The sequence below is a fragment of the Lissotriton helveticus genome, chromosome 9 (genome assembly GCF_964261635.1).
Source record: "Lissotriton helveticus chromosome 9, aLisHel1.1, whole genome shotgun sequence".
In the NCBI taxonomy this organism is placed as follows: Eukaryota; Metazoa; Chordata; class Amphibia; order Caudata; family Salamandridae; genus Lissotriton; species Lissotriton helveticus.
In genome coordinates this window covers 917,690,165-917,707,407 of record NC_136070.1, presented here as the reverse complement: position 1 = coordinate 917,707,407, position 17,243 = coordinate 917,690,165, and the positions used below count along the sequence as shown (strand labels likewise).

Genomic DNA, 17,243 nt, shown 5'->3' with positions numbered 1-17,243 from the left:
AATTAGTGATATTAGGAGTTCAATCTGAGCAAACGGATACTATAACGATGGAAGAGGAAGGCTTTTTATTTATAGCCATGTCCGTATACAGATATTGTATAACATCTCGCTGGTTAGAAGCTGATCCTCCGGCTTTCTCTCACTGGCAGTCTAAATTATTAAATGTTTACCAGCTCGAAATCGCGGTGTATAGACTTACGGGTCGGAAAAAGATTTTTGGACAAAAATGATGGCCATCTATAAGTAACTGGATATAATTGCTTAGCTTGAATTTAAATTTTATCTTAAAATAATGTATACCTGTTTGTTTTTGTTGTACTACCTTGCACATACAGTAACGGTGATAATGCTGATTATCTCTTTTTCTGTGATGAATCATCCAATGGTGTTTTATTTGTGATTCTTTTTCTTTTCTGTGTACCCAGTAATCATCCACTGCCATAAAATTCAATAAAAAAATTAAAAATAAATAATGATAAAGGCTTGTAACTTAACATAAACAGCAAAATCCGTTCTACATGTTAAAAACTTAGTGATTTTAATAGGACTAGGATCAAATGCTGTAGATATTTCACTTATGTTTTTGCCAAATTTACATGCCCTGCATGTACTGCATTTAAAAAAGCCCACTCTATCGGACAACCAGTTTCCAATGACTCTAACCTCCGGACTACTTCTCACCAATGCATCCCTCATAGAGGGCGCATGTCTGAAAGTTCTCTGTGGAAGCTCTGGCACAATTTGAGACATGGTTAGATCTATCTTATGATAGGCCAGTTTTTGTATATTATTTTTCTAAACTGGTTCTCCTGTTGGCTATAAGATGTAATTAGTCTAACTGTGTTATCAGTTCTAGGAGAGATGCTGTTGTTAATGGGGGCATGAGTTGTTAGCTGGGAACTATTTGTTTCCTCAATTGTAATGGGAGCGTTTGCTCTATCCAGAGCCACTCATAAATCCCTTTCCTTGTATCCTCTATTCTTAAACCTCTGGAACGCCTCCGATTGGCACATCCTAAGATCACCATCTGAATTACAGATCCGTTTTATTCTCAAGAATTCCCCGTAGGGGATACTTCTTATCAAGTGTCTTGGGTGCGAGCTATCAGCATGTAACAATGCATTCCCAGCCGTACTTTTCCTGTGCAACTTAGTGTGTATAGTATTTTGTTCAATGTAGACCTCCACATCTAAGAATTGAACTCGGTCCTTACTGGCTCCCGCCGTAAACCTTAAATTGAGATCATTAATATTGATGATTTTTACAAAGTCATATGCACTTTCTACAGATCCCTCCCATAGGACACTCACGTCGTCTATGAAATGCCACCAATGTTTAACATGTGTATCAAACAGTGTCTTGTGGGTGGCTTTAAGGACGCGCTCCTCCCATGTATGTATATATGTTTGTATGTATATATGTTTGTATGTATATGTGTGTATGTATATATGTTTGTATGTATATATTTTTGTATGTATGTGTGTATGTATATGTGTGTATGTATATGTGTGTATGTATGTGTTTGTATGTATATGTGTGTATGTGTATGTATATGTGTGTATGTATATATGTATGTATATATGTGTATATTTGTCTGTGTGTGTATATATACGTGTGTATACGTGTATGTATGTGTGTGTGTGAGTATACGTGCATATATGTGTGTATACGTGCATATGTGTGTATACGTGCATATGTGTGTATACGTGTATATATGTGTATACGTGTATATATGTGTGTATACGTGTATGTGTGTATACGTGTGTGTGTATATACGTGTGTACCTGTGTATACGTGTGTATACGTGTGTGTATACGTGTATGTGTGTGTATACGTGTGTGTGTGTACGTGTATGTGTGTGTGTGTGTGTATACATCTGTATATGTGTGTGTGTGTGTGTACGTGTGTGTACGTGTGTGTACGTGTGTGTTTACGTGTGTGTACGTGTGTACGTGTGTACATGTGTGTGTGTGTGTGTGTGTGTGTACGTGTATGTGTGTGTACGTGTATGTGTGTACATGTGTATGTGTGTGTGTATGTGTGTGTGTACATGTGTATATATGTGTACATGTGTATATATGTGTGTGTACATGTGTATATGTGTGTGTGTTCATGTGTATATGTGTGTATGTGTGTATACGTGTGTGTGTTCATGTGTATATATGTGTGTATATATACACACACATACATACATAAAGGGCCTTTGAGTCAGCTCTCTCCTGCCATTAGTCTCTTTCATGTACACTCTGCTTACATCTAAGACTGCGAACTGTATGAGGTAATGGTTCAGTCCACATCAGTCATTGGATCTCTTGACCTGTGAATGTTGGCTTTTTCTTAGTATATCCACTTGAAAATGAGTGTGCTGCAGTATCTGGGCTGGTTGAGCGGTCCTTTTATTTTTGAGTGTTCTCCTTTCATAGTCTTCCTCCCCTTGCATTTCTTTGCTTCTCATGTTTTTATTGTAAGGTTTCTCTAGAGAATACTACAGCTCTACAAGCAGTCCTAGCAGGTCACATGCTTGCCACACATTTCATCTGCAGTGTACCACATTCCACATGGACACTTGTTCTAAATCAAAAGATAGTTTTGAAATGCTGTTGTCCATAGTGTGTAATTGTTTTACCATTCCAAAATGTTCAACCCATTGGTTCTAAATATTGTGGCCATGCTTGAACTTTAAAATGATAGACTATTTACAATACTTTTGCAAGACTGACACTCGCTGCTATGTTTCGTTTCGTCATTCCAAGGATATGCCCCTTGATTTTAAATGCAAAAAGAACAGTTGATCGGTGGAATGCTGAATCAATCAAACATTCATCCCAGTCACAGATCTGGGTTAAATCCATTGGTTTTTTGCATGGCACGCCATTCCAGTTTAGACTCAGACACATGCAAATCAGTCTTGACCCTGTTCCCCATGAGAACAGTCTGGCCTGAACTGCCAGGCCAGGTCCCAAAACAAGCATCCTAGGACAGGTTTCGGTGTTTCACCAGTCATCAACCAGGATAGCTTGAATCTGGTACCTTTGGACTGGGGGTGAATGTTTGATGTGCTCTGCATTCTGCCCATCATCTGTGTCTTTTTTACTTTCTCATCCTAAGTGCGCCGGGTATGCCCAGACGTGGGTCACCGGCTCACTGTGTCACCGGATTCAAGCAAGCCTGGCTGATGAGGAGTGATGCCCTGAAACCGGTCCCAGGATGATTGTTTCTGGTCCAGGGAGGACCTGGCTAGGCAGTTCAGGCTGGACTGATCCCATCAGGAACTTGGTGAAGACTGATTTGCATATGGCTGGGTCTAAACTGGGTAGCATGGTGAGCAAAATAACAATGGATTTAACCCAGATCTCTTGACTGGGGTGAATGTTTGATTTGCTCTGCATTCCGTCCATAATCTGTGTCTTTTGCTTTCTCACCCTTGATTTTAAGTGGCAGCATGTTTTCTTTTATTCTTTTAAGTTGCTTTGCATATGTTGTTGTGTTTGTGTGTTTTTATTGTGGTTGTATGCAAGAATGAGTCAATGGATGGATAAATGGAAACATGATTGACAGTGCATGTTTGAGGACTTATTTAGTGTCTAAACCCACCAAGGACACAAAGGACACCTTCATTCATAATCCAGAACTATTGGATTTGCCTTTGCTTGTTCTCTAGGGAAAGGGGATATGTCCGGTTAAGAGGACACTGGGACCTGAAGGACCACAGTCAGGACACTAGGTACTATTTCCTGCTCTGGGAACTGGATAGAAAATGCGGGAAGGAGGAAGGCACTAAAGATGTGGACAGAGCAGAGACCACATGGATGGGTACAAGCTCCCCAGAAGTGGAGGAAATAAAGAAATACTGGGCAGTTCCTCAATGGCCTGAGTCATTGCCCCTCTGCTGCATACAACACAACCAAGATTGCTGGGGTCTATCTAGTTATAATACAAGTGTCCCTCTAAATACTACACCTATTGAAAGTGCTAATCGTGTAAGGGCTGCTTTAAATGTAAAATCTATAGTACTTTAGAGAAAATGTCTCTAATGGGGTAGTGTGAGTTGTTCTGGGGCAGAGTCAAAGGGAGTTTGAGGCATGTGTGGTAAAAAAAAAATAAGCTTGAGTAAATCTATTCTCTTTTTCTTTTGGTGCTGTGGTTGTCTTGGTTGCTTGTACCCATCAGCATCGACGGAGCGCAGTCCTACTCTATCCACTTCCTTCAACGCTAAGCGGAAAGTGTCTGAGGATGGCATCCAAGGTCTGGAGCTGTCAGCTAAAAAAAGGTAGGGCATTGCCTGCCTCACACTGCGACCAGGCTCGCTTATCACAGTGGTGGTGGTCCTCATGCCTATCTGTGACCCGCTGCCAACACACCTGGGTGCTTATGAGTGGCCCTGCTTGATCCTGACCAGTCACCTTCTACTTTTTCTGTCTACGGTATTACTTCAGAAGCTAGCGTTTTAAGCTTTTCTCGAGATGCTCAAGGCCATTAATTATTTTGTTTTGATTAATGTATTTGCATTTTAATGGAACATTGCATTTTCCATCCCGTAACATTTTAGGAGCGATAGGTAATCAATCAGGTTTCTTGTATAGCGCGACTACTCACCCGTTAGGGTCTCAAGGCGTTGGTGTGTGGGGGGGGGGGGTCAGTTACTTCCTGAATTGAGGCAGTGATGGTGATTGCCTGAGATGTAGAGGCAGGGAGTGATTCATTGTTCACTTTTAAAACAGGTGCAGTTACTGCAAAGATCATTAAACTGCCTTCTTTGAGCTCTTTAGTCCTTGTGAAACAATAAACGTACCTTTTGTTTTATTATAATCTTTAAGTGCTTACTTTTTCCAAATGGTTTACCACAGTGCTGTTGTATGAGAAGTGCAGTATCTAGTAGTGACACATGTCCATTGACCTCATTTTATACAATTGTTTTCGGACCGTCGAAAAACCATTAACGCTCAGATTCACCAAAAGATTGGTTTACTCCTGTAGGAATATTCGTTGCTTTGAATTAAATACATAGTTCATTTGAACTGCACAATCGCGTGCTGCAGTACCCCTTCGACACATTCCATTAATTATGTAGTGGAAAGTAAATCTCAGACCATATCCAGGGTTGAAACGTATCTAACACAGATATTTGAATACGAACAATCACAAATGTTTATGGCATTACACCCGTATGTTGCACCACGATATAGAGCAACACAAAGGATCGGTGTATATTGAGGATGTCCGTTATTACCAGAAGTTCTGGATTTAGGCTTTATATGCTTGCAGCTATAAGTCTTTGTGTCCTGACTTTTACTTTGTATATGTTCACTTTAGGAAATCTTCTCTGGAGACCCCCCAGGAGGACGTCTTGGCTGACAACGCGCGTCTGGAAATCACGGCCTCTTCCAAAGGTATCAGGCAGGGGCTGCACGGGATCATGTAAACTATTGAGGGGAACAGAAAAGGAGGCGGCTGGGGTTAAAGGCGTTAAACAGTGTATAATTTGAGCCTGTGGTTTCCGGTGCTCGGCACCAGCAATTAATTGTTAACACCGCTCTTATGACAGTCTGCCACATGGTGGCACTGCTCATCTAATTTAGAGATGAGCCGAACAATGGCGGTTTATTAATACAGTATGCGTTAAAATGACTAATACCTGCCTCCCCAGCCATTCCTTTAGCTTTGGGGACCTGGAATAATCTGAACTGTTGCACTTGAAGTAAAAGATGGTTAGTATTTTTTGGGAAGCTCTGACCCGGTTATGGGTGGTGCAAGCTGCAGTGGCCTCCTAGTCAGAGCCCTGGCACTTAATATTTTACAAATTGAGCACTGGTAAAGTAACAAACACCCTGCTCTTTTATTAGCAGCAAGGTGCATGCTAGGGATTTGCATCTGACTCCCCCTTCAGACTCTTCAGTTTGCTTCAAAGCTGTAACACAAATACTTTAAAAAGTAAAAAGTTGTTTAAGAATTCTTTTTTGGGGAAGGAGCCTAACAAGTGACCAAGATGGCCGCGTAGGGGTCTGGCTCCGCCGACCTCCCTTCCTCACAGCGTTATCCTGCCATCTATCCTGGTGCTGCTCCCTGCCCCCGACTTTGTTAGAAGACGCGACTCCTGCTGCGGGCACTCCGGACCGTCTCCGTTGCTCTGGGGCGGAGTTGTATCTTCCGATAGACTGGGGCCTGGAGGTCCGTGACAACCGGGACCTCCAGTAGAAGAGTGGCTGCTCCGAGTTGATCAACAAAGGGTCCCGGAGACCGGAAGTTCCCGGTCAGGCCCGATTTTCACCCGGTGCATGCCTGAACATTCCCGTAGCCCCCGCGGGGGTGAAGAGGGCTGGGGGCCCAATGGAGGGGCCTGAGTGCTGGGAATTGCGCCTACTTGGCCCACTGGCTCCTGCAGTAGTGTTACCTGTGGAGCTCTGAGCCTCCCAAAACGTGCAAATAACGGCGGAAGCAGGCACCTAGAGGAGTTGGTGATCGGTGGCTGGGTGGAGTGAGCTGGGAAGTGTCCCTTTGCCCGCTTCCTGTAGCTGGTCGCCAAATGTGCTGGGCTAGGCTGGGGTGTGGCACAGTGGTCGGAGTGTTTGCCACGTGCTCTGGGATACTAATTGCATGTGGTCCACTCGCTGCACTGGCATAGTGGCATCGTGCAGTACACTGGATGTGGTGCCCTCCCGCAAGTTACGCTTTTGACGACCAGATCCACTGGTCATTCCAGCAGCAGGGGGAGCAGCGGATCTGTGCAGCGGAGTGGACTGTCCCTATCTGGGTCGCTGCTTGGAGATCGTGATAGTGCCACTGGAGGTGGTGCTGATATTTTTGAATAATTTCCCATTGCCGCGGAAGTGAGAGTTTGGAGAGGGCAGAGCTCAACCGGCCTATTTCTGCATCTGATGTCCCGGAGTGAGCTGGTGAGGGCCCTGGGAAAGCGCGCTCCGAGCTGCTCCGAGCTGCTCACGTCAGTGAGTGGCAGGAAGGTGCAGACGCGGTGAGCCTGGGCCCTGGTGTGGGCCCTGGTTCGTATCCGGTGCCTCTACACTAGGAAGTAAGATGGCTACCAAAACCGATGCGGACAGACCTCAACCCCAGACTTCCAAGGGGTCCAGAACCATCCAGTCCAATAAGTTGGATCGATATACCTTGCTCAAGGGGTCCCCAGTGGACACGAAGAAGACCCCAGTGGGTGGAGAGGAGGCCACGCTCAGTCCCACAGAGCCAACTTTGGCAGATCTCATGGCGGCCATCAACGTGGTTCAGGCGTCCCTGGGCCAGAAGATGGAGGCCATTGACAATAAACTTGATATGGTAACGATCGAGGTGGGGCTGATGCGAGCGGATCTCACAAAGGCGAATGAGAAGGTGAAGGCGCTGGAGGTCAAGACGGCCTGCCTGATAGATGTGTCCAAGCTGCAGCAAGAAGTACAAGACCTAAAGACCTCGAGAGCCCTGACAGACCGCAAATTGGACGACTATGAGGGAAGGGCTAGGCGTAATAACATTCGCATTCTCGGGGTGCCCGAGAAATCAGAGGGCCAAACGCCAGATCTGTTCGTGGAGGACATTGTTCTCAACCACCTTAAGCCCAAAGGGCTAAGCAATTTCTTTATGGTTGAGCGGGCGCACAGAATACCCAGAGGAAGACCGCGAGTCAGAGCGCCCCCGCGCCCCATGATTGTGAGAGTCCTGAATTTCCGTGACAGGGATGTGATCCTACAGACGGCGCACTCGAGGTCCCCTCTGAAATATGAAAATGCGACCCTCGACTTCACCCAAACGGTGCAGAAGCTGAAAATGAGGGTTATGGGGATTAAATATGCCATGATGTTTCCGGCCCACCTCCGGGTGGAATTTAAGGGAAAGACCTGTTTTTATGATCACTCTGAGGTGGCGTCGGACTGGTTGGACACTGTGCATTTGACCGATGCGGAGGTTCGAGACCAAGATGAAGCAAATGAGCAATAGGAGGGCCCACAATGGAGATCGCTGGACTTATTGTGTAGTATGGTATGAAGGGGGGGTGGGGCGGGTTCCCGATGACACTCCTGATTTGGCATTTCAGACTAAACTTACTTGCGCCCAGCCTGGATTTGAGAAGTAGCGGCGAGGGTGGGGGTGGGAGGTGGGTGGGTCTTGTGGGCCCTCCTTCCATTTACTACTTTTAGTTAGTGTAGATTAGTTTTTGGGCAACAGGCACACTGCTAGTTGGGGATGAGCGCAAGCTACAGGCAGGGGTGCAGAGTGGGGGGTGGAGGGTTCAGTATCGGGGGGGGGGTTGTTTCCGGAGGTTTCACCAGTTGTGGGCATTGTTGATGGCATCAGCACATTGTATTTGATTTGCATGCAGCAGTCAGGGGATGGTCATTTCCTTTTTGCACATGATGATGGGGGGTAGGGACCTAAAGGTTTTGAGTTGGAATGTGAACGGGTTGGGGGACAAAATTAAGCGCCGTGTAATTCTACAGTATCTTAAACGCCAGGCGCCGGATGTGGTTTTGCTCCAAGAGACACATCTAGTTGGTAATTCATGTAAGTCGATGCACAGAATGGGATACAAGTTGGTGGTCCATGCGGGATTTACGTCTGGTTCCAGGGGGTGGGCATCCTGACCAGGAAGGCGCTCTTGTTGGTAATAGATTCCAAGTGGGAAGATGATGGGGGCAGATATGTGGGCATTACAGGTCGTTGGGAAGGGCATGTTATCACCCTTTTGTCTATGTCCCCCCGAGTATGCAGTCCACCTCATTCGCTGATCTGGGAAAGCTTTTGCTCAAACTTCTGGCTGGGCTCTTGATTTTGGGGGGAGATTTCAACACAGTGGTTTCTGGAGCACTGGATAGACATCCCCCACGGGATAAGGGGAGTGCCCAGCAATGGTTGCCCGACTTTATTGATACAATGGGCTTAGTGGACGGCTGGAGATTACTTCACCCTGATCAAAAGCAATACACGTTTTATTCCGGTGCTCATGGCAGCCTCTCCCGTCTAGATTGTTTGGTTACGGCGCCTCAGGCGTCTTGTGTTACTGAAGCTGCTCATCTCGCCAGGGGTATTTCAGATCATTCGCCGCTTTGGTTTCGACTTTCCATCGCTTTGGGAGCGGCAGGTAGGATAGCCCCCATCAACCCTGGGTATTTACGTAACCCTAAGCTTCGCAAGGACCTCATTAGGGCTGTAGATGACTATTTTACGGACAATGAAGGCTTGCTGCCCTCCTCCATGTCTCTCTGGGAAGCCAGAGTCAGGCACTATCACTGATAGCGGGAACAAAAAAGGAAAGGAATAGAGAGGTCGTTGAGGCAGAGACTGAGATTGGTCGTCTGGAGGGGGAACTGGAACAGGAGGTAACGCAGGTTAAACTGCATCTCTTGAGCCTTAAGCAGTATGAATATAAATTACTGGTCACTGATAGTGCTAGGGCCCTCGGTAGGGAGCAGCAGGGCAGGCTTTATAACCTCGGGTACAAGGCAGGGAAACTTATTGCTTGGTTGGACAATAGGGACAGGGCTGACCGTGTCGTCCCGGAACTTGTTACAGATGGGGCGAGTCAATTACGGATCCACAGAATATCGTTGATAGCTTCATGGCATACTTTCAAACTGTATATACCTCAGTCTCTGACCGTCTGGAGGAGGACTCCCATTTGTTGCTTCACGATATACAGCTCCCTCGTCTGTCTGGTGAGGACCGTGATTTTATGGATAGTGCCTTAACGACTGATGAAATCGCCCAAGCAGTTCGCTCCCTGAACTCGGGTAAAGCACTGGGACCCAATGGGCTCCCAATTGAACTTTACAAACTCAGACCTGCAAATCAAATCAAATAAGCTTTATTCGATTTTTTAGATTAAAAATCATAAAAGCATCGACAATACAGGATTAAAAACCGTAGACATTTCATTTTATAAACACAGTAAAAAACCATCATTCAACAATTTTGTGCAAGATTCAGTAGTCCTATGTAATATGAGGGGAGCTCGGGTAGAAATCGTACAGATCCCAAATACGGATGGTGCCTTGTATTTCTTTGGGGGTGCAAAATCGTAAAAAGGGGGCAACATTGCTGTTTTTGAATTTAATTAGTACCAGGTCCCCAGCAATGCATTTGGGCAGCGTCCCTAACCATCCCACCCTCCTGACACTCAAGATACCTCCATCTAGCCCCGGCGGCAAGGGTCTATTGTTTTTTAGCCAATAGATGGCCTTATTTAGCAGATCCTGCTGGGATTCGCGTGTTCCCTGGGTGAGGGCAGGGACCCCGGAGAGGACAGACACATACGGGGCGGCCTCAGGGGGCAGGTTGATACGTGGCATTCTTGCCAAAGCGGATCTAGCCACTGTATGGGTAGTTGATGCAGGTTTGACAATTACTTTGGGGCCTATTAAAGTAGGTGTACAGGGTGGCTGTATTTGGGTGGCACCATTGCCAGAATTATACTTTTCGGGGGCGATGGTAGGGTTAGGGCAGACGGATGTGGCCATTATGGTAGCTGGAAGAGGATGCTTTCTTATTACAGACTCAATGTTGGTCAGCCTTTCCCCTAAATCATTGATTTTTGTGACCAAGGGAGAGATAGCAGCTACCAGCAGTTGCTCAATTTTGGCCAATAAAGTCATGTTTAGAGACAAAAGAGGGTCCTCTAATTTGTCCACGGCCGTGTCCTCGATAAATGCTGTTGGTTTGGCAGGTGATGGTATTAAATTGGTGCACAGAATGTGTGTACTTGTATTGTTCCCAATGTCAGTTGCGGTGTCGTGCTTCCCTCTATTGTAAAAACCCAGGGGCGCAGCATTTACTTGGTTGTAGGCTTTATCAGCGGGGCCATCTGACTTAAGACAAAATTTATCCACAGATGGGGGGGTTATAGGATCAGGGACGTACTTTGTGCCACACAGGGCGTTGAGTTCTTCCCATATAGACATCGTGTTTGTCAAATAATATTGCAGTACAATACCTCCTTCTGTGATGGGATCAAGTGGGGTGGCCCGTCCCGGCCTCCTCGTGCCTCTGAGGGCCACAGAGGGCCCGCCCTTTGCCCGGGCTTAGCCCCGGGCGCTGACCCGCGCGCGATCCCGCGACGCGGGGGCTCGCGCTGAACTTGTGAGCACCTCCGGGGGCGGGACCGGACGTGCGCGCCTTCCTCGGCGCTAGGGGTGCTGGGGGATGTGGTCCTCTGTCTCCGGCGTCGTCAGGGAGGCAGGAAACCCGGTATGGGCAGCAGTGTCGCAGCGCCTGTGCTGCGGCGAACCAGGACCCCAATGTCAGGCTCCCAGTCAGTTTCCCCGATGTGGAAAGGTCCCCCGCTCCCCCGGGGCTCGCGCGGAACTTGTGAGCACCTCCGGGGGCGGGACCGGACATGCGCGCCTTCCTCGGCGCTAGGGGTGCTGGGGGATGTGGTCCTCTGTCTCCGGCGTCGTCAGGGAGGCAGGAAACCCGGTATGGGCAGCAGTGTCGCAGCGCCTGTGCTGCGGCGAACCAGGACCCCAATGTCAGGCTCCCAGGTCAGTTTCCCCGATGTGGAAAGGTCCCCCGCTCCCCCGGGGCTCGCGCTGAACTTGTGAGCACCTCCGGGGGCGGGACCGGACGTGCGCGCCTTCCTCGGCGCTAGGGGTGCTGGGGGATGTGGTCCTCTGTCTCCGGCGTCGTCAGGGAGGCAGGAAACCCGGTATGGGCAGCAGTGTCGCAGCGCCTGTGCTGCGGCGAACCAGGACCCCAATGTCAGGCTCCCAGGTCAGTTTCCCCGATGTGGAAAGGTCCCCCCACTCAGACCTGATAAACTTGCTCCTTACCTTAAATGTATGTTTGTTGAGGCTCGGGAGAGGGGGGATCTTGCCCAGTGATCAGAGAGTTGCGTCGGTGGTGGTGATTCACAAAGAGGGTAAACCCAGGACTAACTGTGCGTCTTATAGGCCTAAAATTCTGGCCAAGCTTCTCTCTAATAGGCTGGTGAAAGTGGTTAGCGGACTGATCCACCCAGACCAATTGGGCTTTATTCCTCACAGAAATACAGCCCTGAATTTACGCAGGTTGCATGGCGTGATAGCCAGGCCCTATACTCTGCAGGAGCCAGCTGTAATAGCATCACTTGATGCAACCATGGCCTTTGATACCGTAGAATGGTCCTATCTGTAGGCTGTCTTGACTAAATTCGGATTTGGCTCTAACTTCATTGGCTGGGTGCGCTTATTGTACACCAAACCACTCGCCCAAATAGTCGTTAATAATCGGGTATTGGCGCCCTTTAGTCTTGGCCTGGGCACTCGGCAGGGGTGCCCTCTCTCTCCCCTTCTATTCTCGTTGGCCCTTGAACCCCTGGCGGCTTGGTTGTGCTGGGAGCCATCCATCTGGGACATTCGGTGGTCCCCCGATTGGGAGGACCGAATCTCCTTATATTAGGACGATATTCTACTTTATTTAACCTCTCCTCGTAAGTCTCTTATTGTCGTGTGCGACGTCCTAGTCTCCTTTGGTAGGAACTCCGGGCTTTCTATTAACTGGGGGAAATCTGTTATTTGTTCTTAAGGGGGAGTCCCCGGTCCCTCCGCAAAACTGTCCCATTCAAATTATTGAGGTTGGGTTTAAGTATTTGGGGATTTTCATTTTCCTTGACCCAGCGATTAGGTACGCTAAGAACCTCCTCCCCCCTTTGCAGAGACTTAGGCGAGACATCGCTAACTGGAGGAAACTCCCTCTCTCTTTGCTGGGGTGAGCAGCCCTTTTCAAAATGTCTTTGCCCAGTTTTCTTTATACCCTTCAGAATACCCTAGATGTAGTTCCAGCCAGTTATTTCCGTGAGGTGGAAGGGTTGCAGCGCAGTCTTATGGGAGGGCAGACCTCGTATCGCTTTAGCCAAGTTGACGCTCCCCTGGTATGACGGAGGCATTGCCCTCCCCGATATCAAACGATACTACTGGGCTTCCCAGCTGGCCGCGATCAATCATGGGACTTATGGCCCGGCTGCAGATGCGGGCTACGCTATGGATAAATGGCTCCTCCCTGGAGGTAGTTATAACAGGGCGCTGTACTCTAGGCCAACAAGGTTAGACTTGACTGGGCCAACTAAGCACGGGGTCGAATCTGGCACGATGCCACGAGTTCTTTTAGATGGAGGGACAAGCTAACGCTAGCTACCCCACTTTTTTGTTCGGAGAGGCTGGGTACGCTTTGGAATACGAGAGGGTTTGATAAGTGGGATCTAATAGGGATCTCCACCATCAAGGACATCTGGGGTAAGGGGAGGATTGTCATTTGAGGAGATGCAATCTGAATTTAAGTTGGAGACATCTGAGTATTTTCGCTATGCCCAGATTCAGCACTCTTTACAGGCAACCCTGACTGTGGACGCGGATATGCCGGAGGCCTCGCCTCTTGAGGATAGAATTTTGGACGGCCACCTCCCTGAAAAAATGATCTCCCTGATCTATAAGAAACTAACTAATCACAGGGCGGATCTACTTAGAGAGTTGAGGGATAAGTGGGTGCGAGACGAGATAGAACTGGATGATGAGGACTGGCAATCTGCTGTGTCCTCGACAAAAGTGGTTGCCATTCCTGCACGGCTGCGGCTAGTTCAATTGAAAATACTGCACAGGGTCTATGTCACTGGGCCCCGTCTTGTGCGGATGGGGTTGGATGATTCTGGATTGTGCAGAAGGAAGTGTGGTATGGTGGGGACGTTCTTCCATATCATCTGGGAGTGTCGATATATCACAGAGTATTGGCATAAGATTCACAACACCATACGCGAGGTCCTTGGGGTCTCTTTGCTGCGCAGCGATGCCTCCTTAACATATGGGAACCTACGGACCTTAACTCTGCACAGACACAGTGGGCCACATTAAGTTTTATGTTAGCGAAAAGAAATATAGCCCAGCAGTGGGGATCCGAACAGCCTCCCACCCTTGAGAGTTGGAAAAATAACTTAGATTGGAGTATGTTCCGGGAGAAGTCCGTTTTTGTGGCAAGAGGCCGCCCTCGAAAGTGGGCTTCAGTGTGGGGACCTTGGAATCAATATAGAGGCGGGATCTGTGTGCCGCCAAGGGACGCTGTCTTTGATATACCGCAATCCCCGTAAAACTTCAGACAAGTATATACTCTGGTTCCTATACCAATGAAGGTGTTGTATTGACTATGGCATGTCTCTTCTGTACTGTGTTTTTTACCTGATGCTTTGTTTTAATAAAAAGAATTGTAAAAAAAAAAAGATTTTTTTTTTTTTTTTAACTGGCTCATATGAGTGTGTGTTAAATTCTTTGCTGCGCATATGTTGAATCATTACCGAAGAGAAGACAGCCACGTGCCACATTACTCTGAGATCTGATGAACAGAAATTTCCGCTAAAGAAATGGAAGAAAACAAGTGTACATTTTGAAGCTGAAAACAGATGTACATCCCACTACGTGAGCAGAGGATTTTGGGGGTGCTGTATGAAACTGAACTCTCAAGACATGCAAAAACAGCGGTCATTTAAAGTATACACCTGTATGAAATAATTTTAACTGTTTGTTTGTTTTAAATGGTATCAAATAAGTTTGGTACATTACGCAACTGCATCAAAAACTGGTTGAAAATGTTAAAATGTTAGTAATTTGCACCTGTAGGAGTGCTGTGGCAAAGCGTGTACTTTCGGGGAGCGCGCCATTAGGACACGGCGCCTCGGGTCCCGGCGCCACCTCTGTGACTCTTGGTGCCCTGATTGGCTGAGATGCCCTGCGAGGGATCACTTCCGGTGGAACGCCAACGTCACTTGTGCCGATGGGGGGCAGGAGGGCTATGTAGTTTGCTCAGCCCAGGCCCACGCCCTCTTTCCTTCAGCACCGGCCACAAGTCCAGTGGAGTGTCTGTTTCTGTGCGGAGCGGCTTTCTCTGTCTTTTGTATCCCTCTGCAGGTCGGAGTATTGGCGGAGATGATACCTTGACGGTGGCCAGTGCGCATCAAGCAGATTGCATCGCATCATCGGAGATGCGGTACCAGACCAGGACCCGCAGAGGCTCGAGAATACTCACCCAGCCCAGGGCAGACCCTGGTGGTGGTTTCGGTTTCTGGCGGTGGGCGCAGGTAGCGGGGTGTGTTGTGTTCGATTTTAGATTCAGTATGCATTTCCAGATACATGCCCTTATATAGGTATATTTCACATTGCCCTTATATAGGCATAGATATCCAGTCCTTATTTAGGCAGAGTCCATGCTACCCAAATACTGGCATGGCTACTTCCATCCGTTCATCTAAAGCTGTAAGAGACTTCCCCTTGCTTGGATATTGATTTCTACAAGAACTCAGTTATTATACATGAACATCTATTCCTTAGGGATTCATTCATGACATTCATGACATTCATATGCCTTACTTTACTTCAATACTGGCATTCCTAAAACACCTTCAAGGTATAAATATACCTTCACTTGCTATGGCAAAGCACGGTGTCATTCGGTGCAGTTCAACTCACTTGTCAAAATGGCCGCAGGGGTAGGGAGCTCCGAAATAGAGCTCCCGGCACAACTGAAAACTATCTAAGCAGTGCCCCCCCAGCGTTGCCCAGCAGCGGGCCACCGACAGGACAATCAAGATTGGAAGTGCAGCCTGACTCGCTACCGGAAAGCAGGGACCGGCTGCCAGATCACACCCGCAGGTGATCGGCGCTCCCCTGCCTTCCCGCGACCCCAGGACACTCCTCCGAGTGAATCCCTTACCGGTACCTGAGACGCCCACAACGTCCTCCCTGCGAATCACGGCTGCTGCAGGGCCGGCTGCCACTGGAAGAGAGAAGACTCTCGATCGGAATCTCCCACCGGTGCTGCTTGATTCACACCGCCGCCAACCCTGCGCCTGACTCCAAAATGGCGGCCGGCGAGGACTCCTCCTGACCGGAGCCTCACCGGAGCCGCCTGTCACCTTCCTGAGGTCCTGGCTGTGCGGGGGCGCTCAATATGGGGCGATGGGATGCTCGTTCCTCCATCCAAGCGGAGACACCGGGCCGCTTGACCTGCCTCGATCGCCGCCTCCACGCCTGACTCCAAAATGGCAGCCCGCGAGGTCTCCTCTTGACCGGAGCCTCACCGGAGCCGCTTGCCACCCTCCAGAGGTCCCGGCTGTTGCGGGGGCGCACACCATGGGGTGATGGGATGTTCTTTCCTCCACTTAGGCGGAGCCATTTGGGCTGCTTGGCCCGCCTTGATCGCCACCTTCACGCCGGACCTAAAAATGGCGGATCAGGAGGACTCCCCCTGACCGTAGCCTCACCGAAACCCCCCCAACACCATTCCCACAGTCCTAGCTTCCGAAGGGCCGTCTGTTATACAGAAACAGGATGTCCGCCACTACATAGGTGGAACCTCTTGGGCTGCTGGACCCTCAGTAATCATCCCCCCGCGCCCGACCTCAAAATAGCGGGTCGTGAGGTCTCCCCCTGACCGGAGCCTCACCTCAGACGCCTGGACTGACCTATTGGAACCTCATGGTTCGCCACCCCCGTGCCTGCCAGGAAAGAGCGGAGTCCAAGGACTCCTTGGCCGAGCTCACCAGCTACAACGTCACACAGGACTCTCTGGACTCAGCTGCACAAGATTAGCCTTCCCCCTGTGAAATAAAGCCCACGAATTGGCAGACCTAAAGTACTCTACGACCGTTGATCTCCAGATACAGACTCCAGACTCAGCGACACATGCCCAGGTGAGTCGCGCCGGCGTGAAGCCCAGACGGCCCGACTCCTGCCCTCCCGCGCCACCCAAGCTTAATACCGCAACCAAACCAGGCACCTCCTCTCACACTACCACCACGATGGCCCGGGACCGGCCTCCCCCTCCCCCAGTAGTCCTACCTACTCACCTGAAACCTCACAGCCGGAACTCCTTCACCATCGTCTCCCCCCCCCCTCCTCTCTACAAAATTGAGACGCATGTTCAAGCAGAAACTCATCCGCTAACACAAAGAAACCCTTATCACAGACATCTATCACTCGGCCGCCAACGGACTGATGAAGATGGACATGATATTCCACACTGAGAGACCGGAGTACTGGGTCTCCACGATCAGAACGCAACTGTTTATCGCCAAAACCACATCCACTCCACACAGTTGCAAATTAACCACGATACTCCCTTTCAGATCAGCTGGTAGAGGCCACACAACCGTGACATCTACACCAATGGCACAGTCCTCAACCAGGCTAACAATGAGAACCTGGAAGCTTTTGACTCCCTATTTCCCGCACTAAGATCAGCCCTCCCTACCCTACCTCACCCTGCCCCAACCTCTTCACCGCCCG

The 17,243-nt window shown here is 48.8% G+C and overlaps 1 protein-coding gene across 3 annotated transcripts in view; it reads left to right on the top strand.

Annotated features, from left to right (window-relative positions):
* LOC144783056 (uncharacterized) overlaps window positions 1-17,243 on the top strand; it is a 690,025-nt gene that overhangs the window by 553,858 nt on the left and 118,924 nt on the right. For all 3 annotated transcript variants that reach the window (XM_078662228.1, XM_078662229.1, XM_078662227.1), the window contains exons 10-11: window positions 4,171-4,270; window positions 5,314-5,390. In XM_078662228.1, coding sequence (XP_078518354.1) covers window positions 4,171-4,270; window positions 5,314-5,390 — 177 coding nt within the window. The remainder of the gene's footprint in view (window positions 1-4,170; window positions 4,271-5,313; window positions 5,391-17,243) is intronic.